The following is a 24166-nucleotide window of genomic DNA, read 5'->3' on the forward strand; positions in this document are numbered from 1 at the left end:
GTTGTTCTTCTGGAATTGATGGGTGAATGAATGTTCTTATTGTTTTTTTTCCAGAGTATTGTTTTAAAATGATTGTTGAAATCAACAACCATTACAGACCATTAGCAGGTAATTTGTCACCCTGGATACAATTCATGCATCCTCAGATGCATCTAGATTACATTACGGAAGCATTGCCTGTATCGTTAATGAAACGCAGACGTTGAGAGACCAACATTCCCTTAAATATTTTATATTTTCGTGTCCAATTACAGAGATTCAGAATTATACTGCTCAGGGGTGACTGAGGGTTTATAGCTGGCGTTGCCGGGAAACAAACAGGAGGCAAAAATAGCTCGCAAATAATAAACAACCCGCTAAGACGAGTGGAATTTCCACATCTCCAAGTATGCTGGAACTATTCGGTGCATATGTAACACCCTTTACTGAAAAAACCTTCTCATGAAACTGTTTTGTCAAAGCTGCAGGGACACTGTGTGAGTCACACTGTTGCATGCACACGAACGCCTGTGTTTCATTTGGGTATTTTTGAGCAGCACCAGCAGCGTGGCCCTGGTCTGTCCGTCCACTGTTCCAAAACGCTGGTTCAGATTGAAACATCTTTACATATACTGGATGGATTGCCATGATATTTCGTACAGACATTCAGAAGACGAATACCTCTGACTCTAGTGACCTCGTTGTTACTGTGGCATCATGCTACTTGCTTAAAAATAAATGAATAAATAAATAAATTACCCTAGTAATGGAGAGATTATATATTTGGAGATGTTACCAAGAGGATGAATTGTGCTCAACTCTTAACTCTTTGATTCTTGACCTACTATTGGATACACTAATACACATTTGGTCCCCAGAAGATGAACCCTAATTGTTAGGGTAGAGTTGTTGTTTTGAATTTGGTTCAAAGTGAAATTCTTGACATACTATCGGATACGCCACTGTGAAATGTGGTGCAGACACTCCACGTCCCTAGAGGATGAATCTTATTTATTAGGGTGATACCCAGATGTTTTCTCAAACACCGCCAGCCGTTTACAGTTAAACTCTTCACACAATATTGGATATTACTACTAGTACTGTGAGGTTTGGCATTGATATTCCAGGTCCAATTTAAGGTAAATTCCTGACATACTATTGGATGAAGTACTGTGAAATGTGGTGCAGATAGTCCATGACCCTAGAGAATAAACCATAATCGATTTGGTGACCCCCTTGATGTTTGCTCTGGCACCGCCAGGTGTTTCCGGTTATGGTTCATAGCTAAACTCTTTACATAATACTGCACACACTGCTGGGAAGTTTGGCAATGACAATCCAGGTCCCTAGAAGATAAGCTCTTGTTGTTACCATCAGTTGTTCACAACTTTGGTTCTAAGCTAAACGTTTAATATGGGTACACTCCTGTGAAATTTGGTGCAGATAGTCCATGTCCCCAGAGCAGGGGTCTTCAACATTTTTCAGACCAAGGACCCCCAAACTGATGGAGAGATTAAGTAGGCACCCCCAAATAATACACAGGTTCAAATATATAGTTTTTCATTGCAAATATGTGCAAGAGTAGGGTGGCAATAACACACCTAACGTCTTCTGCCTCCATTTATCCCATTACTAAAATATGTTGGATTCATGTCAAAGTGTTTTTAAATAAATTTAAATTTGTGGGGGCAGATTGTTGGGGAAATTAAATATATATATATATAATGTCTAATCAACCAAAAATTTTGTGACCCCCCTTCCCCCCATGCAGTACCCCTGCCGATCCCCTAGGGGTAATGGACCCCCTGTTGAAGACCTACACCATAGAGGCTAAACCCTAATCGGTTTTGTGATCCATTGATGTTTCCTCTAGCGCCATTAGTTCTTGAAAGTTTTTAAGTTAAATTCTTTAAAACAAACGACTCGGTAAATTGGAGGAAAACTCATTTTGGTAAGATGGACGACTTTTAATAAGCTCAAGCATCACAAACACCGCAACCATCATCAGGCCAAAATCTTCATTTGTCCAGGGCTTTGGTCCATGACATAATTTCTGTAATTTCAGCCTAAGATGGCGTAATTAGACATTAGCGTAAGCACTTTAGCAAACGGATGTGAGGAAATTACTTCAAGTTTTGACCCTTATTTGTCAGAAAACTGCTGGAGCCCTCAACAGCCGTCGGCATTGGCACTGGAGCTCCTGGTGTGATAAACAGACTGTCCCGACCAATGTAGAAAACTCACTCCTGTCACACTTTTAAGGCCAAGTTATTTTCGTCAACCTGGAAGGCAAAAGCTTTTATAGTTGTTCCACTGTTCACTAAAAGGGGCAGTGAACAGCGAGGGAGACGGGATAATTGTTTCAGCATGGGGACGACAGTGCGTATTTCACTCTGGAAATACGTGCAGGCCGTTAGACATTTGCGCACGAGAAATGCGTAACCTCAAAGATTGAGGCCGTTTATCGGAAGAATTAACTTCTGTGTTTCAACAAAGCAACGTGAGCTTTAGAAAAAAAACTACAGACTTGAAACATCTTCTCTTAATCGTCTGACAGTGGACGTTAAAAAAAGAAGTTCTTGACCCTGGATGAAGTGAAAAAGGAAAGTCCTTGGAGCGAAATAAAATCCGCGCTGCTTTTGTGATAAATAGTGAAGTAGGCCCTTCGCCTGACGGCTGACACTCGGTTGATGCCACTCGGCTCATCCACGCGCTGTGGACATCTCCGTGGCACGTGGACGCCGATGGCAGCATGTCCGCCCAAACACCACGGTGAAATACTGCCCATGAAATATGAAGCTGACAAACATCTCAAAATTTAGCACCAAGACACAAAGTGTTTCAAGCTATGTTTTTTCAGGGGGGTGGGGGGTTTGCCATATGAGGTGCTAGTCCCAGAGGGAGGGGGGAACAGTTAAGCAACAACCTAATCAGGAGTTAGTTAGGAGACTACAAAGGCATTCTTCTCCAGTTAATTGAAACCAGCTAAATGCCAGAGAGATGGCATGTCTCAAGAAATCTCTGAGGAAATTTGCAGCGTGTGATGGATAAGCTGCTAGATTAGGCGCCTTTGAAACAATGCAAAGGCGCAGAGCGAAGCCCAGAATGATGGAGTGAACATTTCAAAAAAAAATCCGCATGCGGCGGAGGGACACGCTGGATGTTTTTTTTTTACGGGGCACGTTCCTGGGGTATTCCAGCTATGCGTGTCGGAGCGGCAACAGGACAGGGGTCATCGCTCATCAACTCGTCTCCCCTCTTTCCCTCCCCCAGCTCCGTTTCTCTTCTCCCTCATCCGTGTCATCCTTTACCTCTGTTTTCGTGTCGTAAGAAAAACAAGGTGGAAGGGTTGCGGATTTCAGGATGAAAGGAGCCTGAGAAAAAGCAAAAAAAAAAAAAAAAAGCGTCCCGAGTCGAATGTAATAAAACAGAAGTCCTGAGAAAACAGACAGGGGACGTTTCTCTCCTGCCGGCAGAGTCTGGGCTGTGAAGGTGGGTGGCCCGAGCGATGAGATAGTGTTATTATCTGTGTGACTTTAGGTTTGGTTTAGCTGTATGACCCCCCACTGAACTGTGAAGGAGCGCTGAAAGCAGAATTGAAGGGGAGCCCAAGGGTGGTGAAAATTGATGGCGGTGGAGAGTAGTGGAGGGGGGTGGGGGGTGGGGGGGTGTGGTAAACAGAAGCGGAGGAGAGAGAAGAAAGCCTAGAGAGAAGTTATGAAAACAAAAGTATTGTAGCAGAAGGGGCCAGGATTTACCTTGGAAACACCACCACAGCTGAGGAGCTGGGGGAGCAGTCGGAAAGGGGCGTGAGCCAAGCTGGAGTTTATCACAGCCTCTAGAGACTACGGAACAGTGTGTGAAGAGTGTGCGTTGTGGGTGGGTGGGTTAGACCCCCCACCCCCTCGCCCGCCCGCCGCCGCACACACACACACACACAGCAGCAGACACAGTGCTCGCACCTCACCGCACTATGGTAGGAAGAGATATAAAAGGGCTCCCAGGGAGAAAGAGCGGTCAGGCAAGCCTCCGAGTGGCTTCTCATTTCCACGCAGCTGTGCATCACTGAACGTGTTTTACGCTGGCGCGTGTGAGGAACTACACAGAGGCATCAGAGGGAAGTGCAAAGAAATAAACTTTTTTTTTTTTTTTTTTTTTTTTAAGTCTCAGAAGATAAAGGGGCAGCGGAGATTGACTGGATGGGGAGAGTTGACGAGTTTCCGAAGTCTGCCTCTTCTTGAACCTGAAAATTCTGTTTGATTTTTTCTGCGTTTTCGGTTGAGTTGTTTACTCATCTCCCTCTGAGTACTTTTATTTCCACAACGGGGAGTCAAGAGGTGGCTGCTGACTGCAGAGGAATTCAAACAGAGGCAGAGATTTTCTCCCTCAAAGCTGCCATTGCCTGGAGTGTCATTTCATTTCTTTTCTTTTTCTTTTTTGATCAATCTCTGGAGAAATTGCAGTACAATGGAAGCCTTAATCTTATTCGATACAGAGTACAATCAGACCTACGTGGATGACCATGTTTACTTTGAGGACAGGCTCGATGGCGTCGGCATCACCATAGCCATACTCTACCTAGTGGTTTGCATCCTGGGGCTAGCCGGGAACACCCTCGTCATCGTTGCCATTCTGAAATTGGACAAAATGTCATCGTCCACGACGGTGTACATCTTCAACCTGGCCCTGGCGGACGGACTCTTCATGGTCAGCCTCCCCTTCATCGCCAGCCAAAACTTCCAGCACCAGTGGCTGTTCGGCGACGTGGCGTGCAAGGCGGTGATGGTGCTGGACGGCATCAACCAGTTCACCAGCGTCTTCTGCCTGACGGTGATGAGCATCGATCGCTACATGGCGCTGGTCTTGCCGCTCAGGTTCGCCCGCTGGAGGACGCCACGCCGCGCCAAGATCATCTCGGCGCTCCTGTGGCTGTTCTCCCTCCTCACCATACTCCCTATGGCGCTCCACTTCTCAGCCGAAAGGGGCCTATGCATACCGGACTTTGTCTCGGACGCCTGGTGGCTCGGCATCCTCTTCTACACCTTCGTCATGGGCTTCGCCCTGCCGTTCATGGTCATGATGGCCTCGTACGCGGCGCTTCTGCTCGCCCTGCGCTCCCAGAGGCTCCGGGCTTCGCCGCGCAACCTCGAGGGCCACCGGCTGGAGCAGCAGGTCACCAAAACGGTGGTCGGGGTGGTGCTGGTGTTCGCAGTGTGCTGGCTGCCGTTTTACGCCTTCAACTTCTGCTCCCTGTATCAGGATGGAATGGCCTTGACCTTCGCCAGGGCTTTTGAGTTTGTGGTCCTGCTGTCGTACTCGTGGAGCTGTGCCAACCCCATCCTCTACGCCTGCCTCTCCGACACCTTCAGGAAGCACTTCCGCACCCTACTCTGCCCTGTTGCCAAGTCAACTGTCAGCATGCAGTGCAACACCGAACGGTATGACCTAACTGATGCAGACATGCGGGACGTCACCATTTTGGTGTAGAGATAAGGACTCACCATTGAACTACTTAATCAGTCGACTGATGCACCACACCTATGTGATATAGCCTTTTTTTTTTTTTACTTGGACTGTATAAAACACACATTATCCCTGCAAAACTGAAGTTGTATATACAATACTTGAGTTTCTTGAGCCTTCGGTGACCTGCTGTCTGACTCTTTCCGTATATTGACTTGTTCTATTCCTTTGTCAAGTGCAGCAGTTTGACCAAGTGTCTTCAGAGAATTGGCTTTTCAACACACTCCCATTGACCACACACCTCAGTGTTTGACTGTGAACGTTGCTGCTTGTTTGTGCTCTCTAGATTCCTCTTTGAAAAAGTTTCTGCCCCAGAATCGGGAAAGGTCACACTGGGCAAGAAAAATGCTAATCAGACGGCATAATTCAGTTCGATTCCGTTCGTATTTGTAACCCGGGTCTTGATACAGCCAAGGTGTGACTCAGACCTATCGTATAACCTGTTGTAGACCCCAAGAACACAGACAATCTGAGGCGAAGTTGGTTGATTTTCTTTTTGGCAGAGCTAATAACATGCAGCACAAGAGGGATGAAGTGTGGACAGGTGGAGGGTAAACACGATAACAAGCGCTGCGCACCTTTGGCCGCACACATACAAGCGCACACACATTTAGCAAATAACATCTCCACAGCTCCCGCAGCTGGATTGTGTCTCAGTGGCTTTAAGCGTGGGAGGACATCAGATGAGTGTGTTTGTGCTTGGGAGGCCATGAGCGTGTGCTTGCATTTTTGTGTGAAGGGACTTTCACTGAGAAACAAAACGTGGTGTCCCGGGCTCACAACGTCATTCTGCCTCAACAGCGAGCTGAAAGTGTCATGTCTCAACATTTTGTCGAGAATGTGGAAAAATACCAACATTTTACATCTCCTGTAAATATCTCCCGCCTTTTTTTAACCGCCTCTGGGTTTAAAAAAAAACCCACATTTCCCGCTCCCGATGTTACCCAAAATGATTAGGAATCGCACATAAGCCATCAATTTCATCAAAAAAAGAAATATATATATATATATATATATTTTTTCTTGTGATTCAGTAATTAAGTGGATTCAGGTGTAAAGCCTCTGTCCCCTCTGTAAATAATGCATCAGAAATGAATGGATTTCAGCGGGTGAAAGTATAGATTCACTTAAGCTCTTGAGCGGTGTGTATACCAGCAATTGTTTGCTTCTGCTTTAATATATTTTATACTATTCAGCAGCTATTTGACACTTTCCAGATAAATAATTTACATTAAAACATAACTGGACTTAAAATAAATGCTCTGTGTTTGCTGCATTGTTGTGGACTAACCGGCTCCAGCCATATAACCACTTTAAGAAGCTGTGACGTACAGTACAATAATGTTCCGTACCACTCTGAAAGGAACTCCTGGTCCGTGAACGAATGCACTTTTACTTTTGAACATTTAACCGCGTTTGGCTGCTTTTGTACTTGTACCTGAAGTTAATTATAATTCCAAGTCATGTCTATAGTTAAAACACATACTGTATAAACTACACTGTTGGAATAAAAGATTTTTTTTTTTTACCAGTTCCCATAAAACGACTGTGACAATGTGATTTATTTTTCACAAAGTGTGCTGTGTGTTTTCTCAAAACTTTACTGATGCGCCTCTCCCAAACATGTAACCGATTTGGCCAATCTGGGGATGCAGAAACAGAAGCACAAATTCTGCCCATATAAATGCAAAGAGGCGGTGTGGTATATTACATACATATTTTGTGTTTGGTGTTGTGAAGAATAGAAATCATCACTACAGCAACTCCATCTCTTTGCATCCTAAGCTTTTTTTCAATTTTCTACATATGTGGTTTGTGATTCATTTATCACCTGATTTATCTCACTACAGTGCATGAATGCTGGAAAAATATTTCAAATATTAAACATACTTTAAAAAAGTATTTCACCCATCCTTCATGCTGCGCATTCGATCGAGTTACCCCACAGAGGTTTGAGAGACTGAAAAGAAACCGAGTGCCTGGACTCGAGCGCCCGTGTCGATATTTTCCCTGGAGGGCACTCTTTGAACTGGAAAGACTCTGTAAAATGTCAAGCCTGCGAGCTGAGATCCCACTCGTGGCCGGCGGCTGGTTCCTAAGAGTGCCATTAAAACGCCTGCCAAAATCCTGAAGGCGCTCAAGTGCCAACGGGCGAATAAAGACTTGACGGACGGCGGTGGGTGAGAGTTCAATGGCGACCTATGGGCACAGAGAGGCACACTGATTGATTCGAGGGCGCCGGTTTAAGACAGTTCAAATGCGATCTCGTGAGTTTATTTGCAGCAATGATAGCTTACAGTACGGTGCGATACGCTCTCACGGGTCAAAAGAGTCAGTGAATAAAGGATATATGCCCGCGTGATCAGGCAAAATAAATTCGGGCTACCTGTTTTTTTTCCTGTGTCTTTTTCAGAGGTATTAAATTGCAGGCTGGTCCTGCGCAGGTCATTGAGTGCTAGGTCCTGTTATCTGCCTCTGAACACGAGCAGGTTAGAGGTGGAGGAGTTCATGGGAAGGGGGCGGATAGATTGGGGCCTGTGTACTCAACTGTGTCATAATACCAAAGGTGGCACCAGTGAACTTTACGCCTTGAGTTGCAATTGATTTAAGGATCAGTAAATGCTTTTTTTTTCTTTTCTTTTCTTTTTTTTTTGTTTGGTCTCATGCATTTCCATTTTTTTTTTATGGAGGAGAAGGCAATAGTTACCCTTTTAGTCCCCCCCCCAAAACTAAACAGTTGCAGCATTTTGCATTTGCAGCCCATTAAATGTCAGTTTTTAACAAACAACTTGCCAGTTTATTAGGTACACAAGTGGAAATGAACACATTCTATTATAACAGTCCTGCACTATGTCCTCATTTGTCATTGCTATAACAGCAGATTTTGTTGAAACAGTGTCCGACAGGTTGTAATTCAAAAGTGTTTCTGCTATGATGGGATGTCATGATTTTAAGGACTGTACCTAATGAACTGGCAAGGGAGCATGTACTGTAAATAAAAAGAGCAACAGATCAAGTTACGCTGCGAGCCCAGCTCATACTGAGTGCGAGTGATGCACATGCGTCCTCTTCTTGGGATCCTGCAAACCCTTCTGAACCCTATCTAAACAAAAGAACACAGATTCATCTTTCCTCCCTGACTCATAAACAGAGGCACGGATTTCGAGCAAACTTCGTGCTGGAGTGAAGTGGCCTACAAATATTATTAGGATTAAATCTGGACGTAGTAAATCATTTCAATGGAAAGAAAAATGGAATAGCATCAAATGTATTGCCACTATTAACAAAATAGCAATATTTAGCTTAAGCTTCAAATAATACGTGTACGATTCCTTAATCTAAAGTCTTAGTTATAGCTTGTTCTTCATATTATTATCATGTATGTGGTCACAGAGTTTAGAGGGATTTCATTATCTCGATTCTATGTAGTGAGTCTAGTAACTCAGCGGTGTCAAACATACGGCCCGGGGGCCAAAACTGACCTGTTGGAGGGTCCGATCTGGCCCGCAGCATTATAATAAAAGCAGTTGCTAATTTTTACACTCGTGCCACTGCTTTAATCAAAAGTCGTGGACATAAACCCCTGAGACCCAGAACTCAACTGTAGATGGCAGCAATGTGCTAAAACTGCACTTATTTTTCTTTAAATTTCAGTTTGTTCATAAACTATTTTGTGAAAGGATGGTTCATTAAATGTAAACATTTTTTTTATAATGCACTTGTACTTCTTTGCACTACAGCAAAAGGAAACATTTGGAGTTGTCAGTTCACGTTGAGATATACTGGGCAGTATGAGGCCCCTGATTTAAAATATCCATCCATCCAAAATATCCATACATCCAAATCCTACGTTTTCTTCCACTAATTCAAGAGGAACTCTACTTGAAATGTCTCCTTCCAAAAACAACAGTACACCCTGTTTTTTTTTTATGGAGGCCCCATACGTCACATCACATATACAGTCAACATCCGGAGTTGAATCTCAGTGTTGCATCCCAGGCAAGATGCATAAAGTCCATCATCACAGCTCTTAAAAAAAGGCGCTGACAGCTAAATAACTTTAAAGGACAAACAGTTAATGGCAATTAAGGCATTTGTTGAGAAGCAGACACAGTTCTTTGCTCTGATTTGTTATTTGTTATTTAGAGACTATCCAATTCTGTGTATGTTTTGTTATTTGATTTTTTCGCATAATGAAATCCAAATGGTGTGTTCCCGGACTCATATTCTGACATTAATTAAGCCTGGCTTTGTTAATCTGTTGTAGACCATCTATTTAGCATATACACTGTTGCCCATAAAGTTGGAATGAAATCTTCTCATGAAATAACTGTGACCATTAAGACTACAATTTCTCTTCCAAACATATCACAGTGAAAATTAAACCGCAATTAACCTTTGCAAACTGTGCATTCAGGCTTAAACAACATTAGGATTTTGAACAGTAGGATCAAGGGTTTTGTTTCAATTTTTCAACCTTGGTCAGTTTAACAGGAAACACATGTCTGGGGGGATTTCATGCATAAGAATGTCCAGTATTATTGGACGGATTAATGCGTCATGGAACACTGTCCACAAGCTTGTTGATGTCATCAGTGGATAGGGCGTCCCAGTCTTCGATCAGACCCTGGGCTAATTCCTGTAGTCTCTGAGGAATATTGTCCCTCTCATTAAGGGCTCAGCTTAAAGCATCCCAGTCATGCTTGACAGTGTTCTTATCAGGGGAGCAAGCAGACCATGACATCTGCTGGACCCCCTCTGCATCAAGATTCTCTCACTGGAGCTGCCCTATTGATCTTGTGTCGCCATGTAGCCTAAATTTCTAGCATGTGGGAGCCCTCTAGGATGTTCCGGTACACTACGGCATTGACGTTTCCATCCAGCACCACCAATGGAATCCTTTCCAAACCATCACTGAGCCTCCACCTCCTTGAGTAGTTTCCTGGATGCAGTCATTGTTGAGGTTCTTGCCACATAATCGCAAAGTCCAGCAACGATGTGTTGAACAGTTAGGCGAGAACACTTGGTTTTTCGTGTTGCTCGGTAACCATGCTGAAGCAATCTTAGATTTACAATTTGGCAGGAAACATTGATTCCATGGCGTCTTCTCCACCAAGGACGAAGGCGCCTTGCTGGCATTTTCCAGTTTCTACAACACAATTTAAGCAGTTTCCCAATCATCTTGTCTGGTACTTCTTGACTGGTGCTTGTCTAGTCGCGGTCGCCCTGGAGGTTTCCGTGGCCGCAAATGACACTGCTCTCAATGAAGTGTGAGGATTTTGCAGACCGCATCCCGCTTTCATTCCAAGGAAATCAGCAGTATTAACTTGTATGAGTCCATCCTGTTGGTGTGCAAGTTCTCTTTGGTGTATTGCCAGTTGCGTTGGATAAGGCATAGCCTAGGGATCTAGGGATCTGTGTCGAATTTGGTTGAAAATTATACAGTCAGTTCTGAAATCATGGACTTGGATTGTTTAATTGTTTATTTCATTTATAGTTTAATTCACCTATATAATCATTGCACCTGTGAAAGTGAAAACTGATGTGTATGAACAGGAATAAAAAAAATGTGTCTGAAAATGTAATTATTCGAATGATTAATAATTGTGTACCTCACATTGTGTCCCTAGGTAGTTGATGACCTAGTTTATTTCAAGAGTCTATGATGAGACGCTTCAACAAAAAGTACCCAGATGTGTGTGATATATAACACCGTTTAGCTGTGCCAGACATGGTCCTGGTCGACCTATTATTGTTTCAACAAACTGTCGCAGCTGAAGAAAAGCACTGAATTGATGGAAACATGGAAAAAGGTAAGCCTGAAATTTGTATTAGGGTCACATTGTATTAGGATCTCTCATGTATCATCTATTATCCCTCTGGCATCTATCTGTATCTAATTTTGAAACGCCTAACCTCAAGAGGTTAAAAAGGAACTCATGGATTTGTGTTTATAACATGGGAAGTGGTTACATCGGCCGTGCTGTCTAAAAGATATGAGGCTAACACGTTTGCAATCTAATACCTGCTAATGCTACGCTAACTCCACTGTTGGTGAAGAGCTAAGAGTACAGCCTTTCAGTGACAGCGGATTTAAAGGATATGCACTCAATACTTGCTAGTACTACAGCCGAGACTTTACACGGCACCATGCGCCAACAAGTCAGATGTGTTTGTTTCAGAAACGTTTTAAGTCAAGGGTGCCCACACATTTATGTGTTGCAAGCTACTTTCATAATGCCCAACTTAAAATGATCTACATTTAAAACGCATGTTATCAATATTGGTGGACTATTCATGGTTTTCAAGAACCACGAGCAGCAACGCATCTAGATGTCAGATGCACGTTTCGGTTAAGATCGTGTGTAAGAAAAGGTCCCATTAGTAATTAGTATTCTGATGGCTGGTGGGGAACTAGCATTCTCAGCGTTAAAGAGTAAGTGGTCTGAATAATGCAGATTGATGTGAAAGCTTTCTAAACAGCTGTAGAGCAGAAGGACTGGACGTAAGGAAGACCTTAAGAGTGTCATTGTTAGAAAAAAAAAAACACGAAGGCAGCAACGCACTCTGAGATGTCCAGATGCCACCGTTACTTACGGTAAAGATGTGGTGTAAGAAAAGGTCCATTATGTGTTAATTAGTATTCTGATGGCTGGAGGTGAACCTAGGGGCATTCCTCCAGCCAGTTAAGAGTAAGTGGTCATGAATAATGCAGATTTGATGTGGAAAGCTTTCTAAACAGTCTGCTAGAGCAGAGAGGACTGGACCGTAAGGAAAGACCGTAAGAGATGTCACATTGTATAGACCTTTAAATACTACCACCAGAATTGTTGAACCTGGCTCTGTCTGAAGGAGAAAAATTCACCTGCCAACTCCTCATTGGTACAAGAATTTCAGAAACTACTCCAAGGTAAGCTAATTAACCCAGCTTCCATTAACAACAATTAAAGAGCTGGAAATAGACATTAAAGGAGAACTATAATGTCCATTTCCACATCGATAATTTTCACTGTTGTACGTTTGCATAAAAAATAGTTGATCTTTACGCAACCCTTCAGATGATCCACAATCTGAAACAGGTTTTTCTCTCCTGCCTCTTTAAGCCCTCCCCGTAAAAGCCTACCGATTGGCTTGTGAATACCACTTCATCTCACCGGTATGGAGTTTCTCAAAGCAAACGTTACCCTAACTATAACAATTTATCATTCCTGATTGGAAAGGGCAACTTCTAAAATCAATCCCTGATTTATTTGACTAAGAATTAGATCTCTAATTAGACAGAGTTCAGGCCTTGGTTGTGAACACACCCAGGATGCGCCGAGGCAGTCTGCGAGTGTTTACACAAAACATGTCCTGGGTCACATTGAAGACCATCCATTCAACAGGGTGCTCTTTGTAAGCGGAGAACTAAACACATAACCACTTTTATAAATACTCGTCCGGCAACAAGTGACGTAAGTAGATCATTAGAAATGAGAGCTTTTTAAAATACTATGTCCCTGTAGCAGTTAACTAACTAACTAATCAATAAATCTAAATGAGAAGCAACAAATTAAAATAGAAAATGATTTAATGCAGCTCTACTGCATGAGTCAATCAAAAACGTTCACGCATTACTGATGTGATCATGTTGATGCATAAGGAGCTGAACTGAGACTGGGTGTCAAGTGCTGGTTGGAGATGCATGAGGACCCGTGTTTTAACACCAGGTGTGACCTCCGGTACTTAAAGGCAGCCAACTGCAATTGGATTGCTCAGGACGGACATTGATGCAAGACTGAACGGGGGCTGGGAGAGTGAAAAGCAACAAAGATCACAGCGGGACGTCTCCGCTTGGTATCACGGTGAAGTCAGCCTTTTGGTCACGAGCCGTAGGCTCACATAAAAAAACATCAATATATGCCTCTGTTAATAAACGTACAGACGGGAAATGTGCTACAATGCAGGAAGAAGTGGAAAATGTCTGCTGTGAGGAAAATTACAACCGTTATGTGGCCAGTAAAATGTTGCTCCGCTACCAGAAAATGATTACACCATCCATTATTTGGATGCCGGAGTACGTTCAATTCCTTTAACACCACTCAAGGAGACCGCAGTTTGACTTTGTAAACACTTTTTTACCTTGGTAGCAAAACCTTATGAATTATTGTGCATATTACACTTGGTTTTAACTTTACATTATGATGTTTTTTTTTTTTTTTGGTTAATTTAGTATGAACATTATGTGTTAAATAATTTTTAACATTTTATTTATGATAGAAAATTCAGCACAGGGAACAGGTTCCATTTGGCACATTGATTTTCTTTCTTTACTTTTGAATAAAAGCTACCTCTTTCTGCCCAGATCCGGTCTTTCCAGAAGCTGACTGATTTCATGGGCTGCAGCTTCATCATGGGCACGCCGCCTTAAGAGCGGTATCATGCATCTCACTCATCGAACGCAAACTGTTGCTTCAAGCAGCGCCACGTACAGTGCGACCAAACAAACGACAAAATCCAACGCGGCTAAAAGCGGGTATTAGAATTCAAAAAGCGGAGCACGGCTCCGTTTAACTAGTTCAATTCCTTCAATTTACCTTCATTCACTTTGCTGAACGATACAGGATTTATAATGTAACATGGCACCACAATCGACGGACTCGCAAATTAATCTGCGCGTGTGTTTGTGTGTGCGCTGTACGTGTGTGTTGGTCCTAATTAAAGCGCCGGCAGGCCGCAGTTATTTTCTCTGGCCCTCTTCACTCTGACTGATCCAGTCTTCAACCTATACATGTAATTAAGACCAGACGCAAACTGCCCGAGAGGTTCCTCAATAAAGAATATTGATGGCGCCCCTGAGAGAGAGAGCGAGCAAGCGTGTGTGAATGTTCGTATTTATCCATGACGTGATTAAAGGAAGGGATCGATAAAGGTCAGCCAGGCAACTCGCACACCCTGCTCGCTGTCAGGCATTTCTTCACCTCGTACTTACGTCTCAATTCCGTCTCCCTTTTTTTCCCACCACTGTCCTCCACCTCTTCCATCGCATTTCCTGCCAGTCCCTCGCCCCATTTCCCCAACTGTGTATTTACGTGTTTAAATCACTCCTTCCGTTTTCATCACGCTTGCGCAACAGAACTGACGACCGGCCAAAATCCACATGTTTATGACAAAAACAAGAGCAGGGGTTGAGGTATTTTGTTAGGAGTTTGTTCTTGGAAAGCATAAACAGGGATTTGTGCAAGATGGCGGCGCGTACGTACGCAGCGGCTCAGGGCTCTCGGCTTCGGTTTGTTTTATTCGTGCTTTTGTGTGCTTTTTCACTGTTGCTCCAGTCACTGGAGGCATTAATTCAGTTCGGCAGGACTGAGTTATGAACTGCCAACTTTATACAAATCCCAAGCTGGACTTCACTCCACCAGAGATCCAGCGAACCACCACGGCTCTCGTCGTCCCCCCTCTGTGGCCTAGGAGACGGAGGAGACACCGTAAACAAAAGCGGGGCCAAAGGAGCGGCGTGCGTGCTAGGCTACATGCTAACCCGCACCGGCCGGCTCTTCCCAGTCTTCTCCTCGCCAATGTCCGATCACTGGCCAACAAAATGGACGAGATTCGGCTGAGGATCGTCTCGCGGAGGATGGACAGCTGTGTGGCCGTCATCACGGAAACCTGGCTGGACAATAACACACCCGACGCCGCGGTGGAGCTGGCGGGACGTTCTTTGTTCCAAGCAGACCGGACTGCAGCCTCTACTAAATCCAGAGGTGGAGGACTCGCGCTCTACGTACACAACTCCTGGTGTACAGCCACTCACGTCATCGGAACGCACTGCACACCTGATCTGGAATACCTGGCTGTGAAATGCAGGCCATTCAAGACGGTGAGAGAGTTCTGCTCCATCCTGATCATACTGTTTACATTCCACCGCGGGCTAACGCTAAGCTAGCGCTAGAGGAGCTGTACTGTCTGATCAGCAGGCAGATGAACTCCAACCCAGAGGCAGCTGTGATTGTGGCTGGAGACTTCAATCATGTGAATCTCAAAGCAGTGCTTCCAAAATTCTACAAGTCCATACACTTTCCAACCAGAGACAATAACACACTGGATCAAGTTTACTGCAACATCTCAGGAGCTTACAAGGCTGCAGTAGCTCCTCACCTGGGCTCATCTGACCACATCTGCGTGCAGCTGATACCAGCATACAAACCTCTGATCCACAGGACAAAACCAACCACCAAAACAGTTCAGGTATGGACTGAGGAGGCTTCTTCAGCACTACAGGACTGTTTTGAACTCACTGACTGGGAAGTGTTCAAAGATGGCTCAGACCTGGAGGCCTACACATCATCCGTCCTGGACTATGTGCAGTTCTGCACTGATGCTGTCCTACCCACAAAGTCCATCAAGGTGTTTCCCAACCAGAAACCATGGTGTGACAGCACAGTGCGGTCTCTACTCAAAGCTAGAGACGCAGCCTACAGGTCAGGTGACAGGCTGGCCTATAGCAGGGCACGGAGGGAGCTGAAGAAGGGCATCCAGCAGGCCAAACACAGATACAAACAGCGCATCGAGGAGCACTTCACCGACAACAACCCGCGTCAAATGTGGAGAGGCATCAGAACCATAACAGACTACAGGAACAGCAACCAGCAGTTCAACCACGACCCCCTTCTGCCTGACACTTTAAACAGTTTCTTTGCACGCTTCGACACACCTGGCAGCAGAGAGACTGTCCAACCTCCACAGCCAGAGGAGCAGCCCCAGCCCCTCGTCCTGCAGCAACACCAGGTCAGCGCCACGCTGAGGAGGATCAACATCAGCAAAGCTGCAGGACCAGATAAGGTGTCAGGTCGGGTCCTGAAGCTGTGTGCCCATCAGCTGGCTGGAGTCTTCCTGGACATTTTCAACCTGTCCCTGCAGCTCGCTTCAGTTCCTGTCTGCCTCAAGTCCTCCATCATTGTGCCGGTGCCAAAAAAATCCGCTGTCACCTGCCTCAACGATTACCGTCCTGTTGCTTTAACACCGGTAATCATGAAGTGCTTTGAGAGGATGGTCTTAAGTCACATCAAGGACGTTATCCCTGCTACTCTGGACAGACATCAGTTCGCCTACAGGGAGAACCGATCGACAGAGGACGCAATCTCATTAGCACTGCACACGGCCCTGACTCACCTGGAGCATCCTAACACCTACGTCAGGATGTTATTTGTGGATTTCAGCTCAGCTTTCAACACTGTGATCCCAGACAAGCTGACGCTGAAACTCCACAACCTTGGACTGTCTGCCTCTCTGTGCTCATGGATTAGAGACTTTCTCACCCACAGGCCACAAGTGGTGAGAATTGGGGACCGTACATCATCTACACTGGTCCTGAGCACAGGGACACCGCAGGGATGTGTGCTCAGCCCGGCCCTCTTCACCCTCTTCACACATGACTGCACTGCCGTTCACCCCACAAATATGGTTGTGAAGTTTGCAGATGACACCACCGTAGTGGGTCTCATATCGGACAACAACGAGACTCACTACAGAGAGGAGATCCAGCACCTGACAGGATGGTGTTCAGACAACAACCTTGTCCTGAACACCAGCAAGACCAAGGAGGTCATCGTGGACTTCAGGAGATCCAGGAGGAAGGAACACACCCCTCTCCTCATTCATGGGGAGGAGGTGGAGCGGGTGGACAACATCAAGTTCCTTGGCATCCACATTACATCTGACCTCACTTGGTCCACGCATACATCTCACCTGGTGAAGAAGGCCCAACAAAGGCTCTTCTTCCTCAGGAAGCTGAAAAGGACTAGACTCTCCTCTCAGCTTCTGACAAACTTCTACAGAGCCACAATAGAGAGCATCCTCTGTCTGAGTGCAACAGTGTGGTATGGGAGCTGCACTGTACAGGACAGGAAGGACTTGGCCCGGGTGGTGAAAACCGCACAGGGGATTGTTGGGAGTCCTCTCCCACACCTGGACTCAATATATGACAGCCGGGTCCAAAGAAGGGCTGGCCGTATAGCTGCAGACCCCACCCACCCAGGCCATGAACTGTTTGTGCCTCTTCCCTCCAGGAAGAGGTTCAGGAATATAAAGACCAACACAAACAGACTGAGACACAGCTTCTTCCCCAGAGCTGTGAAATCCATCACCCCATCTCCTCACATACCCCCCCATCCAGAGACTGAGCATTAAACCCCTGCAGATGCCAGATAGACTCTGATACTGCACTGCACCTTGTCTAAACATGCTGCTATACATGCAATACTCATACTGGTCACTTTAAATATCCTTGATTGCACTACTACCTCTCATCTCATCTTATTTTATTCTTAAATTCTATTTTTTATTTTAACTTGTTATTCTATTTTATATTTCCTATTCTATATTTATATTATTTATATATCTCAGGTCTGTACATTTATACCAAGAGCTGCTGAACAGAATTTCGTTGTGCCTTGCATAATGACAATAAAGATTCTTGATTCTTGGTTCTTGATGTGAAGTATAAAGTGAGGTAATGTTTTTGAATCACAACACTGGTTTGTATTTATTCTAAAATTGCCTTTTTACCTGCTGTTACCCAAATGGAGATGACAGTAGGTCTGTTTTTGCCTTTTTTTTTCTCTTTTTCTCTTTTAATTACGGGGACGTTCTGTTGAGTTGTAATGATATTACCTCCTGCACTAATGTAATAGTGGGCAGCTGATTTCCAGATGGGGGTTCTTCGACAGTGGCTGGCTTGGACTCAGATTCAATTGTTGGCACACAAAGAGCATGTATCTATGACGCAAATTAACACATTTGCAATACTAAAGTAATATTTATGTATAGTTGCGGGGCATTTGTACCTTTCGGTTATCGGGCGACCACTCTGCCTCCCGAGCTGCTGCCGCCTCATCACTGTGCGTGTGTGCGAGCTGCAAAAGTATGTGAAAAATCGCTTTTCAGTAACTGCTGATCAGTCGTCTCTGGCGGCTTGGGGGAATGTTACCGCACTCTTCACTCTTGTGCCGCATCAGTTTTGAGATATCGATGGGTGTCCTCACATGAACTGCGTTCTTCCCCCTTTTTCCTGCCACATGCCCCAGTTTCTGTTAAGGTTCAGCTCACGAACAGCTGTCCAGGCGTTTTCTTTTTGAATTTGCTCAGTAATTCAGAACTGATGAAAAAGGGCCCAAACATCCATGTTTCATGGACGCAGTGAAGTTCTGGGATGAACTTTTTTGAACTGCCAGATTGCAGCGTTTTGTCGTTGCTGTTGTTGTTTTCACCTCGAAATATGGAAAAAAAAAATTACTTTGGACCCACCTATTCCCAAAAAAATTCTCAATAGTCTTCTGGTTTGTCCACAGGATGTTTGGCAAACTGCAGACGGACAGAAATGCTTCTTTTTAACAGCAGCGACTTTGTCTTTACCTTACCACTATACCATCAGTCTTCAGCAGGGGGGCCGCAGCCCTTTAGTGGGTCCACAGAGGTACTGCAGGGGAGGGTCGCAAAATCTTTGGTTGATTAGACATTTTATATATTTTTTTTAATTTTCCCCCACAAATTTAAATTTCTTAAATTAACACGAATCCAACATAGATTAGTAAAGGGATATATGAAGGCAGAAGTTGTCTTCTTACACTCATTCAGCGATACAGGAGCTGCATTAACAGTGCACCGTTTCATACAGCGTGCCACACTAGGCCTGTCAATCTAAGCCTCCTGTACTCAGTAGGCCCCGCCCCTACCGCTGCTCAGCCAATCAAAAGGCCGCATGTTACATGCCGACTGTCAGGCCCCGAGAGCCTATTCAGTCTCGAGGTAAAATCACAGAGGTTGAAGACCCCTGCACTACACCATTCACACCATCACCCAGTGGCTGTTCAGCGTTCTCCCGATGGTGGATTCATGAACATTAACATTAGCCGATGTGAGAGACATTTTTAAATAACAAGTAATAAAAAATTCTGAGTGCGAAAACCTTTCATCTACACGTTACATTCAGCAGCAGCCTGTCAGGCCTCTTAATACCACACTACGGGCTAATGACTCCGTGTTGTGTCTAGTTGCCTAGCTTAGTCTGGATCCCCATCCTCTCTCTGCCAGACTTCCTTGCACACTAATTAGGACGTGACAGCCGACGCCATTACCGATCCCCACACCACACGAAGCACATAATTTCTTGAGACAAAGAGAGGTAAGATTCCCCCAGCATTCGTGTTTCCTTATCTGACTTGAAATAAAGTAATTAAACCTACACTGGAGAAGCGACAACAGTCGTAACACTGCCAAGAATCTCAGTGCTCATTCAACCATTGGCATAAATTATGTAGAAGAAACGAGCGGATGCAATGATTCTGACAGAAAAGTACAGAAACTCTTCTGTGCACGTTGTGGTTGACCATGTGCATTTAATTCTTTGACCACATCTATATTTTATATCCAAAGTCAAGGCAGAAAAGTGAATAACCTTGTATTTTCCATGAACTGAGGAAGGAGTATGGATTACAAAAAGGATCATAGATTATATAACAGAACTGGTGGATTGAGTTTAACGCTGAAATACAAGACAGCAAGAAGTGGATATCTGATAATGGGTATCGTCTTTCAAAGCCTCTTTTGTGCCTCAAATCTCTCAATGAATAGTAATGATATTGTAATGAACAAGAGTCATCTCAAGGAACTGATTTACATCTCAAAGCAGCCCTAGGTTTTGAACATCGATTCCTGCGCTTTCATTTGAAACATGCGTACACTAATAGCCTGTCTCTCATCAAGCAGAATCACGAGCGAGGCAGCCATCATGAATCAGCCTGGATCTACATGGACAGGTTTAGGATACGGCCTCAGGTGGAAAGGGCAAAATCAAAAAAAAAAAAAAAAAAAAACGCCTCACAGCCTGTCTGACACTTTTCCGTTGCCTGCAGGCAAATTTAACTGGTCAGAAAATCTATTTGCGCCTTTGGATGAAAGTTGCATTAGCAAATGTTCTATTCTTTCTCAGCATTAACACCTCAAAATTGCGAAAATAAATTGGACTTCCCTGTGCTTTTTACACGTCTAAAATTCATAATTTGTCCACATGTAGAAAAAAAAGTCAGTTTTACAAACGTGTGTAAAGAATGTAAAATCCATGTGGACCTGATTATTCCTTTTTAGGTGGTTCTTTTCAGGCTGAGATGCAAAGTGAGGAACGTTTGCCCTCTTTTCATCTGCCAAATTAACTGCCGTGCGTTTTAATGAATTCAGAAGCATTCTGAACCCAAACAAAGCTACCGCCGCTGAATACAAAGATTTACCACAAAGCACAAGCCAGTGTTTAAGCGAGGGGAACCGGGGTTTCTTCTTTGTGCTGCGTCCGCGTGACGACGCACGCTGTCCGTGCTGTATATGCAATATCTTCTCTTCATCTTCTCCATAGATTTTTTTTATTTTTATTTATTTACGAAATCTAAAAACACATTTTTCCACTTCATTCCCCATCTTAGACCATCAATCTCTATTAGGCCTTGTGCGCTCGTTAGGAGAGGAACAACATTATCTAGATTCCCACTGGAAATTGTCCCAGATTTGTCCCAGCGCAATGGACCAGATGAGGTTTATCAATGGGCTGTTTTTAGGCGCTTGGGATTCCAGGATAGGCTGTCTCTCACAGTGATAAGGTAAGAGGATGCCCAGATAGTAAGTAATAGTAATTTAGTAAAAATATGGGAAATTCTATATATGTTTCCTCTGCACTGCATTTCCCAGCAATCACTTCTCAATAAGAAACGGCAGCAAGTGGTCTCGCCATTGACTTTCCCTTCAGAAAAAATAACAATGTACAGCTCTTCACTCACTAATGTCCCCATTCATGGAAACTGTATCGGGGGCATTCTTTTAAAGTTTAAATTATTAAATTAAGTTAGTAAAGTTAAAGCAATGCATAATTAAGGTAATGGTTGCTTTGAGTGATAGGTGAGTTGCCTTGGTGTCAACTGGTTTTTTCACCAGTCCGTAGGAACCCTATGGGTGACATCACACAAGTGTCGTTTTTCTTAACAGCCAATGGTCTAATTGCACATTGTTTTCTCCCCAAGTGTTTACGAGATGAGTCATTTATTACACCCATCAGACATAACATTATGACCACTTTCCTGGTATTGTGTAGGTCTCCCTTGTGTCTCCAAAACACTCCTGAGTGGACATGGGTCTTCTGAGGGTGTCCTGTGGTGTCTGGCAACACAACGTTGCTAGTGGGGGGGCTTTGGGTCCAGTAAATTGAGGAGAGGAGTCTCTGTGGTTCAGGCTTGTTCCAGTGCATCCTACAGATATTTAATCAGTTTGGGATCTAATGAATTTGGAGGCCAGGTCAACACCTTGAGCTGTGTCAGGCTGCATCCTGCTGGGGATGGCTGCTGTCATCAAGGCTGGGGTGGGGGTGTCTGGTCTGGCCTAGGTGTGTGTGTGGTACATCTAAGTAACAACTACACAAATTCCACGTTCAAAGCAGCCTGCAGGCAGAACACTGAATTATCACAGGACAGTCAGTGTTATTCACTGCTATTGTCATTCACAATGTTGTGACTGATGTGTATGCATAACAAACTTAAAAGCTAGTCGTTGAGCAGCATGTTGTCCGCATCACAACATCCCCCCTGACTGGCTGATTGACTGAACCAGGGGTTCAATCACCTGATTGTTTGTTCACTGACTGACGAGGCTGGAGGTCACTGGGCTGCAGCCAAGCAGCTCCCAGCTGAGAACAGTGACTAAGCTACTACTAGCAAAATGGTAATCCTAAAGTTCAATGGAAGGAGGCAGAGGGAAGCCTGGTATTCTCACTACAATTTGCAACAGTAAAAGTCTCAACAATTAATGTACAGCAGGTAAAATTAGTATAGAACACATCACAATTTTTCATAGTAAACACATTTCTAAAGGCGCTATTGACATGAATTTTGTGTTGGTCGCAACCCAAGTAATCCATACATAGAAAAAAAAAGTTCAGAAATTAAGTTATGTGTAATAATGTAAAATAACAGGGGGAAAAAGTATTGAACACGCTTACTGATATTCATTTAATACTTTGTACAAAAGCCTTTGTTGGTAATGACAGTCTCAAGGTGCCTCCTGTATGGACAAAAAGTCTTTAAATCTTGAAGGGCCTCTTCTATGAATTCTGATTTTTTGTTCTTTCCATAGACCTTCAGTTGGATTGAAGTCAGGTGATTGGCTGGGCCGTTCTGGCAGCTTTATATTCTTTCTCTGAAGCCCTTTGAGAGTTTCCTTGGCTCTGTGTTTGGGATCATCGTCTTGCTGAAATGTCCACCCCCGTTTCAGGTTCATCATTCTGGTAGACGACAGCAGATTTTTCTCAAGAACATCTCAGTACATTTTTCCATTCATCCTCCCTTCAGTTATATGAAGTTTGCCAGTATCACATGCAGAAAAACAGCCCAAGTGATGTTCCCACCTCCAAACTTCACTGTCGGTACGGTGTTTCTGGGGTGATGTGCACTGCATTTTGTCCTCCATCTGTCATCTGACCAGACTATGTTCTCCCAGTATTTTACAGGCTTGTAAAATGTTCTGCAGCAAACTCTAAAGAAGCTTTTTCTTTAGAAATGGAGCCTTGCGTGGTGAGCGTGTATACAGGCCATGGCCGTTGAGTGCATTGCTTACTGTTTACTTTGAAACAATTGTACCTGCTAATTCCAGGTCTTTCTGAAGCTCTCCACAGGTGGTCCTTGGCTCTTGGACAACTCTTCTCATAATTCTTCTCACCCCTCTGTCAGAAATCTTTCAAGGAGCCCATCATGAGATGTTCTTTTTGTGACACCTTGGTAATAACACACCTTGTTATAGGCCATCAGTTTGGACTGAACCCGCTGATATTCATTTGCACTGACAAGGTGCAGGATGACTTTTTGATCACTGATAGATTTCAGCTGGTGTCTTGGCTTTCCATGCCTTTTTCCACCTCCCTTTCTTCATGTGTTCAATACTTTTTCCCTCTGTTGTTTCACATTATTACACATGACTTAATTTCTGAAAATTACATGTCAATTGCATCTTTAGCAATATGTTTACTATGAAAAATTGTGATGTGTTCAATACCTATTTTACCCACTGTATCTATTAAGTGAATGGAACCAAAGGGGCTATATCGCAGTAGGAGTTTTCAAGTCTGACTTGTCACTGATGGACGTACCTTTGGTGAACGTTCATCGGTGTGTTGAAACGCAGCCAGCTGAAAAAACAGAATCCTCTACAAGAGTCTTTAATACTTAAATATGATGGATACATACATAACAATGCAATGTCAGAGCACGCTCCATCCAAAAAGACTGCATCCCCATCATCAAAGTTTCACAAAGGAACTTGTCTCCAGTGTGTGTTCCCGGACAAAAAGTGAACTTCTACCAAAGAGAAAGAAAAAGTTAAAAAATAAAAAAATGAAAAACTCACACAGATCATCAGGTGATCAGACTGTGGGCTGTCTGCAGCGCTAGAAATTCTTCATAGTCAGGTGTGAAGTATCTTGTTAGCAAACAGTTAGCGTGAGTTTCTGAAGCTGATGTGGAGGAATTAAATTCATGATGACATAATGTCTAAGGACATCAAATGCCGCATCTCAGTGCTGCGTCTGTGACTATTTTAATGTGGGTTTCAATTATCACCATGGCTCACGTAACACTGATGAGGACTCTTGCTCTAA

At 44.0% G+C, this 24166-nt stretch overlaps 1 protein-coding gene across 1 annotated transcript; it reads left to right on the forward strand.

Moving 5' to 3' along the window:
- Positions 1-3733: 3733 nt before the first annotated feature.
- LOC125022101 (somatostatin receptor type 2) lies at positions 3734-8204 on the forward strand. The gene has a single exon (XM_047608406.1). It carries the CDS (start codon positions 4447-4449, stop codon positions 5464-5466), a length of 1020 nt encoding a protein of 339 aa, XP_047464362.1. The 5' UTR covers positions 3734-4446; the 3' UTR covers positions 5467-8204.
- Positions 8205-24166: the final 15962 nt, after the last annotated feature.

Source organism: Mugil cephalus, chromosome 16 (assembly GCF_022458985.1).
Source record: "Mugil cephalus isolate CIBA_MC_2020 chromosome 16, CIBA_Mcephalus_1.1, whole genome shotgun sequence".
Classification (NCBI taxonomy): domain Eukaryota; kingdom Metazoa; phylum Chordata; class Actinopteri; order Mugiliformes; family Mugilidae; genus Mugil; species Mugil cephalus.

What these genes read in the sequence shown, in the direction of transcription:
- LOC125022101 (XM_047608406.1), top strand. Translation starts at nt 4,447, where the DNA reads ATGGAAGCCTTAATCTTATTCGATACAGAGTACAATCAGACCTACGTG.